Raw genomic sequence first — 16721 nt, 5'->3', positions numbered from 1 at the left:
CCTGGGACTAAAGCCAGGATTCACAAGTCTCAGCCACTCCTGTCTTATCTCCCTGATCTCCTAAACTAGTTCTATTTGTTTGTTTTCATGGGTCACATCCAGTGGTGCTCAGGGCTGACTCCTGGCTCCTTGCTCCAGGATCAATCCTGGTGAGGCTCAGGGGACCATATGGGGTGACAGGAATTGAGTCTAGGTTGGCTGTTTGCAAAGCTGGTACCCTCCCCATTGTGTGATCTTTCTGAATCCCCAAATTAGTTTGTTTTTCCCCCAAAATTAGTTCTTTTCTTTGTTTTGTTTTGTTTTGTTTTTTATTTTGGGTCACACCCAGCTGCACTGGCTCTACGCTCAGAAATCGCTCCTAGCAGGCTCGGGGGACCATATGGGATGCCAGGATTCGAACCACCGTCCTTCTGCATGCAGGGCAAACATCCTGCCTCCATGCTATCTCTCCAGCCCCCCCAAATTAGTTCTTTTGATTTTTGTTTTGTTTTTGTTTTTTGGGCCACACCCGGTGGTGCTCTGGGGTTACTCCTGGCTATCTGCTCAGAAATAGCTCCTGGCAGGCACAGGAGACCACATGGGATGCTGGAATTCGAACCAACCACCTTAGATCCTGGGTTGGCTGCTTAAAAGGCAAATACCTCTGTGCTATCTCTCCGACCCCCCAAATTAGTTCTTGTTTTTTTTTTTTTTTTTTTTTTTTTTTGGTTTTTTTTGGGCCACACCCGTTTGACGCTCAGGGGTTACTCCTGGCTATGTGCTCAGAAATCGCCCCTGGCTTGGGGGGACCATATGGGACGCCAGGGGATCGAACCGCGGTCCTTCCTTGGCTAGCGCTTGCAAGGCAGACACCTTACCTCCAGCGCCACCTACCCGGCCCCCCAAATTAGTTCTTAACTCATGCCTGTGATCATAACATTATGCTTCATTGGCTTAACTCAGTAACATTCCTTTAGAGGAGCCATAGCAGTAATACAGTGGGAGAGCATTTGCCTTGTACACGATCCAGGTTCAATCCTCAGCATCCCATAGGGTCCCCTGAGCACCACCAGGTGTGATTTCTGAGCACAGAGCCAGGAGTAACCTGAGCACTGCCTGATGTGGCCCCTCCCACCCCCAAAATAACCCTGTCAGAGATCAGTATTGGCTGTCAGTAGATGCTGAGCACTTCCAGCGCCTCTTCCCTCTGAAGTATGTGAGTAAAAACCCTGTCCTACTCCCTTGGGGCCTGCTCCAGGACTGGATGATTTGGGCCCAGGTATCTTTACCGTTAGCAGTGCAAAGCTCACTTGCCCTCCAGATGGGCCCATTTGACTTGTCCTGGGCCAGCTGGGGGCCATCATCACTGATCCCTGCTCTCAGGAAGCCTATGTGGGGTGAGTGACACTGGAACTCAGCTGTGGCACATGGCCTGGCCTCACTGATACAGAAGCACAGCCCAGCCAGTTTTCTCCCAAGCCCATAGCCAGCACAGGGCAGGGCATGCATGGGTCTGGCCTCTGCTTCTCTTGTCAACCCTGATGTAAGGGAGAGGAAGGGCAGGGGTCGGGAGAGCAGGCATGAGGGGTGTCTTGGCACAGCTGAACAGCTGGTGTTGCTGTGACCGCAGAGTTGGTGGCAGCTGCCCATGTGCTTTGGGTCTGTGCCCAGCCTTTTCCTGCCCTACCCTTGGCTCCTTGGTGCTGCCATGATGCCTTCCATGCATACAGATGCAGGGCCAGTATTTATAGTACTGGATGGCCTAAATTTTAAGTACCTTCACACACAGCCACTCACTTCTGTGCGAAGGCCTTCAACAGTCCTAGTCAGAGCATGGCAAGGAGGGCATGCAGCTGACCTGGGTTCCATCTAGATTCCAACTCATGTTTAGGTGTGGCCTCAGAGTAACAGCAGGATGGAGCCTCTCCAGGAAAATGGAAGCTGGGTCTGCTGCAGCTGATTTGGGCTGGCCCAGTCACATCCTTGGGAGAGGCCTGAGCCCACTTTGCTTGCATTCTTCCCCATGTGGACCTTGACAGGGGATGGAATTTTCCTTTCCTTTAGGTCTTCTTTCCAAAGGCCAAAGTTTCAAGTTATAATAATCAACTCCTCCCCTTCTCAAATGTGGGTTTTCTTTTTTTTTGTTTTGTTTTGGGGCCACACCTGGCAGTGCTCAGGGATTACTCCTTGCTATACACTCAGAAATTACTCCTGGCAGGCTTGGGGTCCATATGGGATGCTGGAGATTGAACCTGGGTTGGCTACATGCAAGGAAACTGTTCCAGGCCCTACTTGATTCTCTCGATTCCTTTTTTTTTTTTTTTTTTTTTTTTTTTTTTGGTTTTTTGGGCCACACCCATTTTGATGATGGGGGTTACTCCTGGCTAAGCGCTCAGAAATTGCCCCTGGCTCCCATATGGGGGGGACCATATGGGACGCCGGGGAATTGAACCCGGTCCTTCCTTGGCTAGCACTTGCAAGGCAGACACCTTACCTCTAGCACCCCCTCGCCGGCCCCATCAATTTTTAAAATGTAGTCATTGTGGCATTAGAGTCATTCATGAATTCCTACCAAACTTCAGACATGCAGTGTTTCCATACCCAGCTTCCACCCATTCGCTCCCCTTCTAGCAAGTCTTTTTTTTTTTTTTTTTTTGCTTTTTGGGTTACACCCGGCAGCGCTCAGGGGTTACTCCTGGCTCTACGCTCAGAAATCACTCCTGGCAGGCGCGGGGGACCATATGGGATGCCGGGATTCGAACTACCATCCTTCCACATGCAAGGCAAACACCTTACCTCCATGCTATCTCTCCTGGCAAGCCTTTTTTTTTTTTTTTTTTTTTTTTAAAGTGTCTGCTGTAGACCATACCATTCGCCCTGGTCCTGGCATCATTCCGGGATTTCTAGGGTGGTAGAGGTCTCCGCCAGCACAAAACCTGCAGCTGCTGCTTGTGAAAGTACAGGGAAGAAGAGACAATGGAGCAGGGTGATGCAGGTACATCTTGGGGTCTAAGATGATCATCTGGACTCCAGCCCACCTTTCTTCTGCTCATCTAGGGAACGTAGGCTCCTCCCCCCGGGCCTCGGACTTGGTCAGGCTCGCCCAGGAGTGCTGCTACCACAGTAGCCGGGGCGTGGCAGCGCATGGCGTGCGTGTCCTCACCAACATCACGGTCTCCTGTCAGGAGAAAGGTGCGTTATCTGTGCCCTATAGGGAAAGTGGGGGCTCACTGCTTCCATTTTCCTTCACACTGAGAGTTTGATGGGCCTGGGAATCATCCCTGTTAGGCTGTGCCCAGGCAAGACTTCAACCCTGAATATGACATGTGTGTGTGCATGCATGAATGCTTGTGTGTGTGGTGTATATCTGTGTTTATGAGCTATGGTGAGGCTATGGAAGCACTCACCACCATAGTGGAGAGCCTTTTTCTCAGCTTTGTCTCAAGGGGTTTTGGGGGAGGTTTTCAGGGAATTCCTTTTCTTGTCCCCTGGGCCTGACCTATGGGCCTGGCCCCCTTGAACCCAGTCATTTCCCTGCAGATCTCTTGGCACTGGAGCAAGATGCTGTATTTGGCCTGGAATCCCTCCTGGTGCTCTGCAGCCAAGATGACTGCCCTGGTGCTCAGGCCACCCTCAAGGTAAGCACATCCTCCTTATGCAAGGGGCTGGGGCCCTCCACCAGGGGCCAGCACCAGGCTCGCAACTCAGTATGCCCACTGCCTGAGGCACTGTGACTGACTTTCTTGTGTACCTCTAGTATTTTTCCTGAGAAAAACATCAGGTTTCCAGAAACCACCCCTTCCCCTCGCATGACAACCCATTCCGAGCTCTGCCCTGCATTGCATCTACCTTTGCCCACGTGACCCCTAACTGTGCCCTCCAGATCGCTCTGAACTGCATGGTCAAGCTGGCCAAGGGCCGGCCGCACCTCAGCCAGTCGGTGGTGGATGCACTGCTAACACAGCTGCACACAGCACAGCCCACTGCCCGCATACTCATGTGCCACTGCCTGGCGGCCATCGCCATGAAACTGCCCGTGCTGGGAGACGGCCTGCTGGGGGACCTCTTGGAGCTCTACCGGACCATTGGCCACTCAGCCTCCGACAGGCAGCAAGAGTTGCTGGTAACTTGGTGGGACAAGGGGAAAAGAGAAAGAGGGAGCCCGTATCTGAACCTAGTACCTCAGGCCTGAGCGTTGACTGTGTAGTCTCCGTATCTCACAAAAGCGACATTCAGGCCTTTTCACCTAAAAAACAAGTGTATGTGGGAGGTGGAACCATAGATCTGTTAGCTTTTCATGTTTGGAGTGGGAGCCTGGTGTGTCCCAGCTGAAAGCTTCTACCCCACCACCACCCCCTGCCACTTCCTGCTTCCTCCTCCCCCTCTGGGATGTCCAAGAGCAGCTGACCAAGCTTGTTGCTTCTTAGACTTTACCTTTGCCTAATGTGAAGGTGAATATGTTATTTTGATGTTGTTTTTGAGCCATGCCTTGCAAAGCTTGGGGCTTCCTCCTGGCCCTGTGCTCAGGGATCACTCCTTATGGGGCTCGGGAGAATCATATGTGGTGCCCTGGTTCAAATTTTGGTCAGCTGGATGGAAAGCAAGTGCCTTCTCTGCTGTGCCCTCTGGGCTGGAAACGAATGTGACTTGAGTCCTTTTTTGATGAGTTTGACCTTAAACCAAAAACCAAAAAACAAAGTTGTAAATCATGAAATTCATTCTCTCCAATCTATTTCTTTTTAGGGGAGAGTTGGGCCACACCCAGTGATGCCCAGGGGTTATTCCTGGCTATGTGCTCAAAAATCGCTCCTGGCTTGGACCATATGGGACACCAGGGGGATCTAACTGTGGTTCATCCTAGGCTAGTGCTCAAGGCAGACCCTTACGGCTTGCACCAGCACTCCGGCCCCATCTCTCCAATCTTTTAGGAGTAATAAGAGCAGCTTGTGTCCATCCTGTAGTAGATGGACACCCTGGCGACTCCCTGGGGTCTCTTTGTCCTTCCAGAGGCAGCCATATCTCCAGTTCAGGTTCCTTGCACAACTTAACCTGCCCATGAGTGCCATGTTTACCTCTTCCCTGGAGTCTTCTCTGATTTCAAGTACATCTGGCTGACCCACCTTCCTCAGTCTTATGCAACCTGTGACTGGGGTCACAGTGGCCTTTTTCTGGGCATTTCCCTGCTGATGTCCCCATCGTTATTCTGAGCAATGTAAGAGGTGGAGGGTGTGGCATAATTCTGCCATGGAAGGCATCACAGATGGTCCTTCTCCACATGGATCCTGCTGGGCTCCCTGACAGCTGGGCTGACTCGGGATGGACCAGGAGGTGTGTGAGGTTTCTGACACTCGCCTGTCCTTCCCTGCCCACCAGGTGAGCCTGGCCACAGTGATCTTCGTGGCCAGTCAGAAAGCTCTGTCGACTGAGGTCAAAGCGGCCATCAGACAGCAGCTGGAAAGTGTGTCCAACGGCTGGACTGTCTACCGCATTGCCCGGCAGGCATCCCGCATGGTACGTGTGGCTGGGGTGGACGCACTATGGGGACCTAGGAGTGGGGCTTCAGCAGGGCTAAAGGGCCATGCAGGGAGGGACGTGGCTCTAAGAGCTGTTCAAGGTAGAGCGGCTCCCTTGACTATGTCATTGTTGGAGAGTCAGTGCATTGGCCAGACCCTCATATTTTTGGCTTCCACGCCCCTGGGTTCTCCACAGCTGCATATCTCGACATAATCTCGACTAGAGGCTGGTTCTTGGGATCTCGATACCCCATCCCTGCCCTGCCAATCCTGGTACAAACAGTGAACCCTAAAGTACCTTCTCAGTCCGTGGAAGGAAGCCCCTGACTCCCCATTTTTGTTCAGTTTGTTTGCAAGGATATAGCTTGAAATCCTTGTGCTCTGTCCAGAGGGGTGGCAGGGGTGCCTGGTGTGCAGATCTCCTGCAGGCAAAGCCAGTACTCAGCCCTTTGTGCTCGATCCAGGCCTGAACAATGTTTTATTAGCCTGACCCCACTCCGGCAGGGGTTCCACAGTACCCCCAGGATCTCACACATAATCATACACACACACACACAAAAATTATACACACATATATGATCACATACACACATGATCAAACAGAATCACATACACAGTCACATTTATATACATAGTCACGATCACACACTGACAGTCTCACACGATTACACACTGAAACATGCAAATACACCTGATCTCATGATTGCACACACATGATTATGCATCCCCACTTACACAATTATGCACACACATACAATCACAATTTTCAGTCACTTTATTGTGGGTTCAGACCAATTCCAACACACCACACCTGCATGTGGGCCCTGTCCCAGATCTGAGTCTAGGCCCAAGAATGGATCTTTTTTGTTTTGTTTTGTTTTGTTTTTGGGTTTTGTTTTGGTTTTGGTTTTGGTTTTGGTTTTTGGGCCACACCCGGCGTTGCTCAGGGGTTACTCCTGACTGTCTGCTCAGAAATAGCTCCTGGCAGGCACAGGGGACCATATGGGACACCGGGATTCGAACCAACCACCTTTGGTCCTGGATCGGCTGCTTGCAAGGCAAACGCCGCTGTGCTATCTCTCAGGGCCCCCAAGAATGGATCTTAATGTATCTCTACCCTGGCACTGTGTTTTCTCAGAAGCACTCAGAGCAAGGTGAGAAAATCTTGCAACACGAGGCTGGGAACTCAGCCTCCCTGTGGTTATAGGAGCTTCAGCTGCGCCTCAACTCTCGGGGTTTCACATTCTACCCACAGGGTCGCCATGATATGGCACGGGAGCTGTATGGGAGCCTGCTAACCCGGGTGGCCTCAGAGCACTTCTACTTCTGGCTCAACAGCCTGAAGGCCTTCTCACACGCTGAGCACTGTCTGGCGGGGCTGCAGGCGGGGGACTACAGTGCGGCACTCTCAGGCATCGCCGAGGCCCTGCAGTCCTACCACAAGGGAATCGCATCCTTGACGGTAAGTCTTGCACTCTGCAGGCCTGTTTTCACCAGATGTGGGACCTTGCTGGCAAACTTGGGAGAGGAAGGCAAGGACTTTCCAACTGCCAACTACCTCTCCTTCCCTCTACTACCCTCGCTCTGCCTTCCCCCTATCCACGCTTCTCTTCTCAATACATGCCTATGGCCTCTGGTGAAAAATTCTTGTTTGGTTTTTATTAGGTCTTGAGGTCAGCATGTGAGGAGGTGCCTCAGGGAAATGCTCAAGCTGGGTATGTTCACAGCTGGAGGTGTCTAGAGCTAGAGTGTGACTCTGGCACGGACTTGGGCCCAAGCCTGTCCCCTGGCCCTGCACCTCGTCATGTCTGTGTTAAGTTGAGCCACACTGGTCCTGGCAGCATTGCTCCTGCTCTCAGCTCAGTGTTGCCAGAAGTGGCCCTTGGCTGTCCTGTGTGCTGCTTTGGGAGAGAGGGGCACCTGCAGACAGCAGAGAGGCATTCCACAGATGGCAGAGAGGCCCCTTTGAACACATCAGGGGGGAGTTGGCCCTCCTGAGCCAGGCTGCTGCTGTACTTGAGGGTCTGCCTGCCTCTGGAGCTGCGAGGCACTAGTCATGCAGAGCTTGAGTGCAGGATCCTGAGGCTGGCTGCCATTGGTGCTCTCCGTCTGAGCTCCCCCTCCTGCTCTTCATGGTGCTCCCATCTATCCTGACTGACTGTTCCCCTGCCCAGGCTGCCAGCACACCCCTGAACCCTCTAAGTTTCCAGTGCGAGCTGGTGAAGCTCAGGATTGACCTCCTACAAGCCTTCTCACAGCTCATCTGCACCTGCAACAGCCTAAAGACCAGCCCCCCACCTGCCATCGCCACCACCATTGCCATGACCTTGGGGAACGACCTGCAGCGCTGTGGCCGCATCTCCAATCAGGCAAGGCCTCTGGGACCGAGTGGGCTTGCTGCTTGTGTTTGCACCTGGAACTGCTGGGTCAAGGTTTGATCACCGAGCTGGTGGCCTGTCCTGGGGCAGAGTGACTGATGGCTGAGGTTGGGGCAGTGCCCTGTGCTGGTGGCCAAATCTCGGGTGCTCCCTGAGTCCATGGGTATCAGGAGGGAGCACTTGGGGGTCTTGTGGGACTCAAGGATGCACAGGCTTTTTTCTGACTGGGCTTATACCGTGTGTGTTCATTATTTCATGTCTTAGTTCCTTAGAGGTTTGACAGGGCCCAACACTGTCAGTCACTGCCTCGTTTTGGCTCTGGGTTTATTGCTCCAAGTGACACATCCTCCTCTTCCTCTGCAGATGAAGCAGTCCATGGATGAATTCCGGAGCCTTGCTGCACGCTATGGGGACCTATACCAGGCTTCATTTGATGCTGACTCTGCCACACTCAGGAACCTAGAGCTGTATCCTGCTTCCTTGTCTTTCTGACTGCTGGGTTGTTTGTTGTCTTGTTTATTTAGTTTAGTTTTGTTTTTTTCTTGGCAGGGGGATGGGCACACCTGTTTCTTTGCTCAGGAATCACTCCTGGGAGTGCTCAGGGATCACATTTGGTGGTGCTCAGGAATTGCACCTGGCAGCCATGCTCAGGGATCATACATGGCAGTGCTCAGAGGACCCCCATCAGGCACCAAGTCTTGAATCTGGATCTGCCACGTGCAAGGCCAGTGCCCTCCCCTCTGCACTGTCACTCCCTCCCCAGGGGAGTTTCTTTTTCAGTGCAGATTATTTCCACCGCTTTGCTGTGAAATCCACGTGTGATGCAGTGACAGCTTATTTCTTCCTTAGTCTCCTCTCAGCTGTGCCCTGAGCATTGGCAGCTGGATTTTCTCTCCCTCCTAACTAGTAGTCCCTGAGAGCACCCTGGCCTGCCCATAGTGGTGTGTTCTTGCTGTGGCTCTTCCTGGGTTTCCCAAGTGCTCTTTTCTGTTTCCTAGACTCCCTTTCCTAAGCCTCGTTTACTCTGACCCATGGAATGTGGGAGGCGGCAAATGTGCCTCTTAGTGGTCCTGGGCAAGGCTGGAGGTTCTGTGGGTCATTTCCCCTCAGACTGTGTCAGCAGGCCCTATCTGGTTCGGGATTTCACAGCCCTCAGAGCCCTACATGTGCCCCTTGGGGGACCTGGGCTATAGACTGGTGGTGCCAGCTTGTATCAGGGAGACCCCGGCTGTAAGGCAGAGAAAAGCCATTTCTTTTTAAATTTTTTGTGAGTTCGGGGGGGGGGGGGGTGTCATACCTGGTGCTGCCTAAGGGTTGCTCCTGGCTCTATGTGCCTAATGCCCTCCCAGCAAGGCTATTGCTCTGGCCTGAGAACAGCCTTATCTGCATCTGAGCTGCAGGCACCCTGTGTCCCCTTGTTAGTGCCCTTCTGGCTGCAAATTTGGGCATCTCTTAACAGACCCTGGATATTCGAGGGCACAGACAGACAACCAGGTAGGTGGTGCCACCTGCTGGCAGCCATCCAGCTCAGAAGTACAGCAAGGAGGGTGGCAGGGCCGTATCTGCTCTCCCAGCACCTTAACCCGCTCAGCCAGCAACAGAGCTGTCTTCTCATCGCGCACGCCATCGAGGCCCTGATCCTGGACCCTGATGCTGCCAGGTACGTTTGTCTCCTCTACTACATGGCCCTGGTTTATGACAGGTACTGGGAACTCGCTCGTGTCCTTCCCACCAAAGTCTGGTCTCACGGCTCTGAGACAAATGCCAAGGAGAAAAATCTTTGGGTTTGGATGTTTTTTTCTTACATGTTATATTTAAACTCTGGTCTCAAACCCTAATGAGTTAGGGCAGGAGAGAGGGTACAGCAGGTAGGGCACTGACCTTGCACACAGCTGACCTAGATTCTATCTCTAACAACACATACAGTTCCTCATGGTCCAGAAGTGACCCCTGTGGAAAGAGCATTTGCCTTACATGTGGCTGACCCGGGTTTGATCCCCTGCATCCCATATGATCCCAGAGCCCACCAGGAGTCATTCCTGAGTGCAGAACCAGGATTAACCCCTGAATATTGACGGGTGTGGCTCAAATACAAACAAACAAAAAGTGACCCCTGGGCATTGTGATTGTGCCCCCACAATTAATATTCTAATAAAGGTTGAACTGAACATTTCTTTGCCTCTCAAACAAAAGGAAATTCCTATTTTGTTGCAATGAAGTTCTCCTCCCTTCCCCACTAACTAATCAATTATTCAAAGTTCTTCATTAAAGCATGAATCTTTGTCTTTTTTCCGTGACTGACCCTTTCTGGAAATAGGCACATGTAGCTTTGATTCCCACTTCAGTGAGGCCTATAGCTCCAGGCCCAGTTGTAAGCGACTATGGCCCCCAATGCAGGTGACCTTAATGTAGTGATTCCCCCACCCCTGTCTTCTGGGGCCTGCTTCTAGTGTGCCCCGTTCCTGCTCCCCTCCAGGCTTCCATGCCCGTCTCACTTTCATTGTTTTCCTGAGTGTTTGATATGCATCAGTGTTTGTATTTTCACTGAACCCTTCTAGAGTCATGGCCTTCACACTTAGTCTCCAAGTAGGCACATGTGGACCTGTAGTGTGGGCAATGAGACATGGTACAGCGGGGCCAGCAGAACGTTGTATGCCAGCTCATGTGGACAGTGCTCATCCATGCCTGTGCCCTTTGCCCTAATCTCAGCTGGCCTGTTGCAGTGAGAAAAGTGGGGAGCAAGTCTGTATGTGGAGCCAGCATTGAGAACCAGCAGCTCTCCATATTGGTGAAGGTGGGCCCCTATCTCCTCCATAGCACCTGTGGGAATGCACTGGGGCACACTATGGAGGCTGCCTCTGTGGACCTTCCTGACTAATGGTGCCCGTCCTTCCTATAGTTTCCAGGAGCTGGGGCCTGCTGGGGCAGCGCCAGCTGACAGTGAGTATGAACGGAGGGTGATGTCCGTGTGCAGCCGTGTCCTGGACGAAGTGGAGACACTCACCCGTAAATTCACCCCCGTGTCCTACATGGCAAGTAGCTGCGTCATAGGGCAGGGCTGGGTTGGGAGTGGGAGCAGCTTGGTCTGTCCTGGCCCTGGTACTCTGCAGGGAGGGGGCGACTTTGGGGGGGGGGTCCCCAATCCACCCCCAGGAAGGCTTCCTTCCCCCAGGGTTTTTCTGGCTTGAGTGTTTGTCCCTGTATACCTGAGAAGCAGTTCTCCAGGACAGTGACGGCCATGGTGCTCACAATGGTGAGCTATGAGGCCAGGCAGTGGCCTTTGGCTCGGGTCCCTTGGGAAGTGCTTGGCTGAGGAGGGACGTTCTCGCCTGCTCTGAGCAGTGCCTGTCCTGATGGTGCTTCTGTGACTTGGCTGTGATGTTTGGAGCAGCTGAGGGGGCAGGATGGAATCCCTGGGCCTGTCTAGTCAGCCAACATGTGGGGAGCCTTTGGCCTTGCTGACTTTCTCTTCCTCCCCAACACACACAGTCTCTGGGCCCTGAGCCATCACTCAGGAGCTGGGGGTGTCTCAGGAACCTTCTCCAAAGCCACCCACCCCAGTGAGTGCCCACCACTACAGTTGTCCCATAAAGAGTCCTAAAATCGGGGCCGGGAAGGTGGCGCTAGAGGTAAGGTGTCTACCTTGCAAGCGCTAGCGTAGGATGGACCACGGTTCGATCCCCCGGCATCCCATATGGTCCCCCCAAGCCAGGGGCGATTTCTGAGGGCATAGCCAGGAGTAACCCCTGAGTGTCAAACGGGTGTGGCCCAAAAACCAAAAAAAAAAAAAATAACAATTAAAAAAAAAAAAAAAAAAAAAAAGAGTCCTAAAATCCCCAAGACCTGGCTCTGATTTTCATGGAGGGGGACTTGCCGCAGATGCTGGGGCTTCCAGAGCTTTGACCTCTGACTTAGAAACAGGTGTTCCCAGATGTTTGCACTCAGCTCTGTCCCCCTCTGCACCCCTGGAGAGCAGGTTGGTGAAGGGAGGATGGGGGCTTCTAGGGGCTGCTCTTTTGCCATTGCCACTTCTCTTCCTATTGCTGCCTCATACTTGGCAGAAGCTGCTCCATATTCAGGGGCCTCCGGGTGTCCCTCCCCACGCCTGGGCTGCAGGATTCTCCGAGCATCCAAGAGCATGGCCTCAGGGAATGTGGATTCCCTCCCATCTACTTTTTATTGAATATCCCTCAAAATAAAGTTCTGCCATTGTACGCCCTGCAGGAGCATGGAACGTCTGCCAAGTGGACACTGGCCCTGGCTTTTGGCCCGTTTCCTGCCTGGGTGTCTTTGAGTCATGGGCAGCTTTGACTTTTCTGAAAGGGCATTTGTCGACGTGTGGGGCACCTTTGGTCTTACTGACTCTCTCTTCCTCCCCAGCACACAGCTTGTCTTTGTGATGGCATCATCGCTTTGCTGAAAGTTCCACTGTCATTTCAGAGATACTTTTTCCAGAAACTTCAGTCCACTAGCATCAAGGTACTGGGTCCAATGCATTGTCAGGGCAGGAGACAGCCAAGCTATGTGTGGGATGGTGTGGCTTGGCCCAGCCTGCTGTGGGCAGCTTGACCTGACCGCCTTGGCGGGTGGCACAAGGCAAAATAAAATTTGCGTTGTTTTGTTTTAGGCCACACCCGGCAATGCTCTGAGCTTACTTTGGAGGAGAAGGAATGGGAGGGGAAGAGAGGCCTGAGGACGGGTCCAAGTCCTACCAAGGGCCCTGCACGTGGCTATTTTGAAGGACCTGCTTGCTTGCTTTTGTCTTTCTTGGAGCAGAGCTGGTGGCCCCGTGAACCTCTTTTGGTTTCTTTGTGGAAATGAACTTCATTGCCATGTGGTCTGGAGTGTCTGCCCAGAACTAAAAGCTCATTTGCTTCTGAATCGAGTCTGTTTCAATTTCTAAGACCAGAGGGAGCAGGTGGTAGACATGAGAATTTCCATAGTGGATTTGATTTTTCTGCTAGGTCTCTGGGCATTGTTGAAGAAGCAGGGAGATTGCAAGGTCTGCATGGGGTGGTGTGTGCATACATGTAAAATCACCCCATGCACTGTATCTCCAAGCCCTGAGTGAAGAGTCTGAATCAAGGTCGCACAAGAAATAACCCAGACCAGGCTAAGGGTGAAACGTATAGTTTGGCAGTCTTCTGCCTAGTATGTCCCTATCTGCCTGCCAGAACTGCCGTTTTTATTGAGTACAGAGATCACCCTGGATGGGGCAGTAAACCCACCCAGGTTTACAAGTAAGACAATCTTTTGGGTGAAACTAAGTTGTAAACAAACAGATACAAAGAAGCCAGGGATAAACTTTGTTTTAGGTAAAATAAGGTATAACCCAACACGTGCGTATGTGTGTGTGTGTGAGCTTATGTATGTATGTGTGTGTGCGTGAGTTCATTTGTGTCTCAGCGTGTACGGAGTGTATATGAGTATGTGTGCTCTGTTCATGTGTTCATGTGTTCATGTCTATTCCATGCATTCGCCTGCTCACATATGCACATGTATTGGCTGCTGTCTGTCTGCATGTTCCTTTGGCCACATTGGCTGATAGCTCTGTCTCGGCCCTACCTGACCTTCTCCAGCTGGCTCTGTCACCCTCACCCCGGAACCCCGCGGAGCCCATTGCCGTGCAGAGCAACCAGCAGCTGGCTCTGAAGGTGGAGGGGGTGGTCCAACATGGCGCCAGGCCAGGGCTCTTCCGCAGGATCCAGTCCGTCTGCCTCAATGTCTCCTCCACGCTGCAGACTAAAGCCGGCCAGGACTATAAGGTGATTGTGGGACTCCGTCGTCGGGCCTCATCTGTATCCTGAGCTCCGCCTTTTCAGAGGTCGAAGGACTCTGAGAGGAGTGAGCTGCCATCAGGGCTGTGCTAAGGGTTGGACTGTCCGTGCTCATCCATGCACCGGAGTCCTGGGAGAGAGGCATGTCCATACTTAACTCCTTCACACCTTTGAGGGCCTCTTCTCTGCACAGCAAACTTAAGAGCATGTTCAGAAAAAGAAAAAAAAAAAAAAAAAAAGAGCATGTTCAGAATTGAACATCCAGGTGCCCAGGTGGAAAGGCACAGAGGAGCCTGGGTGAGGGACCTTGTGGCCACTGTGGTTTCAGGGGCATGTACAGGGGCTGATTTAAGCCCAGCTTCCTGCCTTTTCTTTGTCAGCTTCTCCCAGGTGGATACTGGTTCACTCCGGTCACCCTGGTGGGCCTAGCTCCCCTGAACTTTGTGGCACTGAGGGCAAGGCCTGGAGAAACTGTGCCCTGTCCCCACGGCCTGGGCAGCAAGCAGACAGGCCTGTGACCTTACCCCATTGCGTGGCACGGGAGCCACATGTCTCTCTTTCTGGCCCCTGGCTGCAATGGGAGACACCTTGGCCTTCGAAAGGACATCCTCATGTGTCAGGCACATTCCTGGGGGGCTGCAGATTTGGTCCCTTCCCCACAGGGCAGGCAGGGGGAGGTACCCTAAGAGCCCCCAGGTCCTGCTGTGGCCTCACTCTACTCCCTTGCAGATCCCCCTTGACCACTTGACCAACGAGATGGAGCAACAGGTCGAGCCCCACAATGACTACTTCAGCACCCAGTTTCTGCTCAACTTCTCCGTGCTGGGCACCCACCTCATCACCGTGGAGTCTTCAGTGAAGGATGCTGATGGTGCCGTGTGGAGGACAGGCCCCAGAACCACCATCTTTGTCAAGTCTTTGGAGGACCCATTTTCACAGCAACTCCGCCTGCAGCAGCAACAGCTGCCAGCCCAGCAGCCGCCCCAGCGCACAGCCTACACGCGCTTCTAGGAGGGTCTACGTGGGTTTTAGGACGGTCTATGCACTCTACTTGAAGGGTCTACATAGCTCCTAGAAGGATCTACACAGCTTCTGGAAGGATCTACATGAATTCTAGGAGGGCCTACATCACTTCTATCTAGGCCCTTCTGCCCCTACTGGAGTGCCCTAAACCGTGCCTGAGAGTAGGTTTGGTTCTGAGCACTGGAGTGGGAGAAGGGCTTGAGTTCCCAGCCAGAGGCATGTTCCTGCCACTGAACTGTATAGTCCCTGGGTCCTTCTCCCTTGGAGCTGCCCATATTTTAAGACTCAGCCCGGCCTGGGAGGATGCTGGTGCCAGACGCTCCAGCTTGTGGGCCATGTGCAGAGACTGTCACTACCTACCTGCACGGCACTTCCTGCTAACTGTCTACACCACCGGTAGAAACTCCAGGACTGTAGAGCAGACTACATTGGATCCAGGACCGATCCACGACTCTGGTCCTCAGTGGACCTCACACCTACAGGGCCCAGGCCTCCCCCCTTCCCCGAAATCACTCAGGGCCCCTCAATTTCTGCTCCTAAGAAACATTTCATTTCCGGTGCTGTTATGGGCATGTCTCGAGGTAGCCACTGTGTGCGCAGCCTCATTCTCCGCCACTGTGCTTAAGAGTCACCACCGTGGGCATCATTGGGCCCACGGAGAGCGGGAAGAACATGGGTGGTCTGTGGGCAACGGGAATAAATATCCCTGTTGCTCTGCTACTTCCTGTTTGTCCTCTGACTGGTTGGCAGTGGTGCAGAGAGGGGCAAAACTTGGGGGCCAGAGTGGTTTGAGGGTCTGTCCTGTCAGGGATTGGGCTGCACCCAGAGGTGTGTGAACGGGCTCACCCACATCCCAAGACGAGCCGTGACCCCTTTGTCCCTCCCTGGCCTGGTGTACAGGAGCCAGTCCAAACCCCAGGGTTGGTCCCTTGTATCCTGGAAGAAAAGAAGCTGCACCAGCCTCCGGGTGGCTTGTGTGTATACTGGCTCAGTCAGTAGTCCTGGCCTGACCCACCCTGTTGTGGGCACAGCTCATGGGCAGCCTGGCACTGGGCACTGGTTGCCCAGCTTCACTGTTCAACATAATATAGGGCAGGTGGGATGGCAGGTAGCCACGTAATCCCTTCATTACTCCGGACTGTCCTGGCCAGGGACAGCACAAGACTGACTGTCATCCATGGGACGCCCTTACAATACCTCACCTGACTGACCATCTCTGGTAGCCAGGTATTCCTTTCATTACTCAAGACTGTCCTGGCCAGGGACAGCACAAGACTGACTGTCATCCAAGGGACGTCCTTACAATACCTCACCTGACTGACCATCTCTGGGAAACTTCATGGTGACCTAATCTGACTGACCGTCATCCCCAGGACAGCCTCATAGGTCCTCACTTTATTGATCTGGGACACCTCATATTAGCATCTCAGACATGTGTGATGCCTCCACAGAGGTGGGGGTGGTCATGGTTGTTCCCATCAGTCCAGCATGCAGCCCTTCCTGTTGAATCTATTTTGTTTTTGTTTGGGGCCCACACCCAGCATGCCCAGGCTCTGGGCTCAGGAATTATTCCTGGTAGTGCTGGGAAGATCCTATGGGATGCTGGAATCTAACCCAAGTCTGCTTTGTGCAAGGCTAGCCCCTCCCCACTGTGCTGTCACTCCTGTCCCAAAAGGCACCTTTGGATTCTGCCTCTGTCACTGGAAGGGAGTGGCTGAGGCAAAGGGCCAAGTCCAGTCCTGGCCCTGGCAGGAGTCTGCAACGGTCTCTCAACAGCTCCGTCCTGTTGCCCATGACTGCTTTGTGCCCTGAGGGGCACTGTGGCTGCCCCCTGAGGCTGGGTGTGAACAGGGAATCTATGCTTTGTGTTCGATGTCAGGGTTGCTTGGACCCCTGTCCAATCACTGTCCTCTCCACTGGTCCCAGACAGGCCATGTCAGACCTGACCTATATCTCAGAGCTCAGGGTCTCACACCCAGGTTGAAGGTCCTTTCCTGGAACTGTCCTGGCCTCACCCACCCTTTCCTCTTTGGGCACCCAGAGGGGCCTCA

At 53.1% G+C, this 16721-nt stretch overlaps 1 protein-coding gene across 1 annotated transcript in view; it reads left to right on the top strand.

The window, feature by feature from the left end:
- Positions 1–14915, top strand: part of INTS7 (integrator complex subunit 7) — a 34083-nt gene extending 19168 nt beyond the window's left edge. Inside the window, exons 9-20 of the mRNA XM_049769777.1 lie at positions 3037–3171; positions 3520–3617; positions 3863–4102; positions 5353–5490; positions 6748–6954; positions 7667–7861; positions 8234–8337; positions 9462–9530; positions 10770–10902; positions 12251–12349; positions 13450–13635; positions 14377–14915. Of these exons, the coding sequence (XP_049625734.1) occupies positions 3037–3171; positions 3520–3617; positions 3863–4102; positions 5353–5490; positions 6748–6954; positions 7667–7861; positions 8234–8337; positions 9462–9530; positions 10770–10902; positions 12251–12349; positions 13450–13635; positions 14377–14658 (1886 nt within the window). The 3' untranslated portion in view covers positions 14659–14915. The remainder of the gene's footprint in view (positions 1–3036; positions 3172–3519; positions 3618–3862; positions 4103–5352; positions 5491–6747; positions 6955–7666; positions 7862–8233; positions 8338–9461; positions 9531–10769; positions 10903–12250; positions 12350–13449; positions 13636–14376) is intronic.
- Positions 14916–16721: the final 1806 nt, after the last annotated feature.

The sequence above is a fragment of the Suncus etruscus genome, chromosome 3 (genome assembly GCF_024139225.1).
Source record: "Suncus etruscus isolate mSunEtr1 chromosome 3, mSunEtr1.pri.cur, whole genome shotgun sequence".
Classification (NCBI taxonomy): domain Eukaryota; kingdom Metazoa; phylum Chordata; class Mammalia; order Eulipotyphla; family Soricidae; genus Suncus; species Suncus etruscus.
Note: the sequence above shows the minus strand (reverse complement) of the source record. Positions and strands in the feature narration are given on the sequence as shown.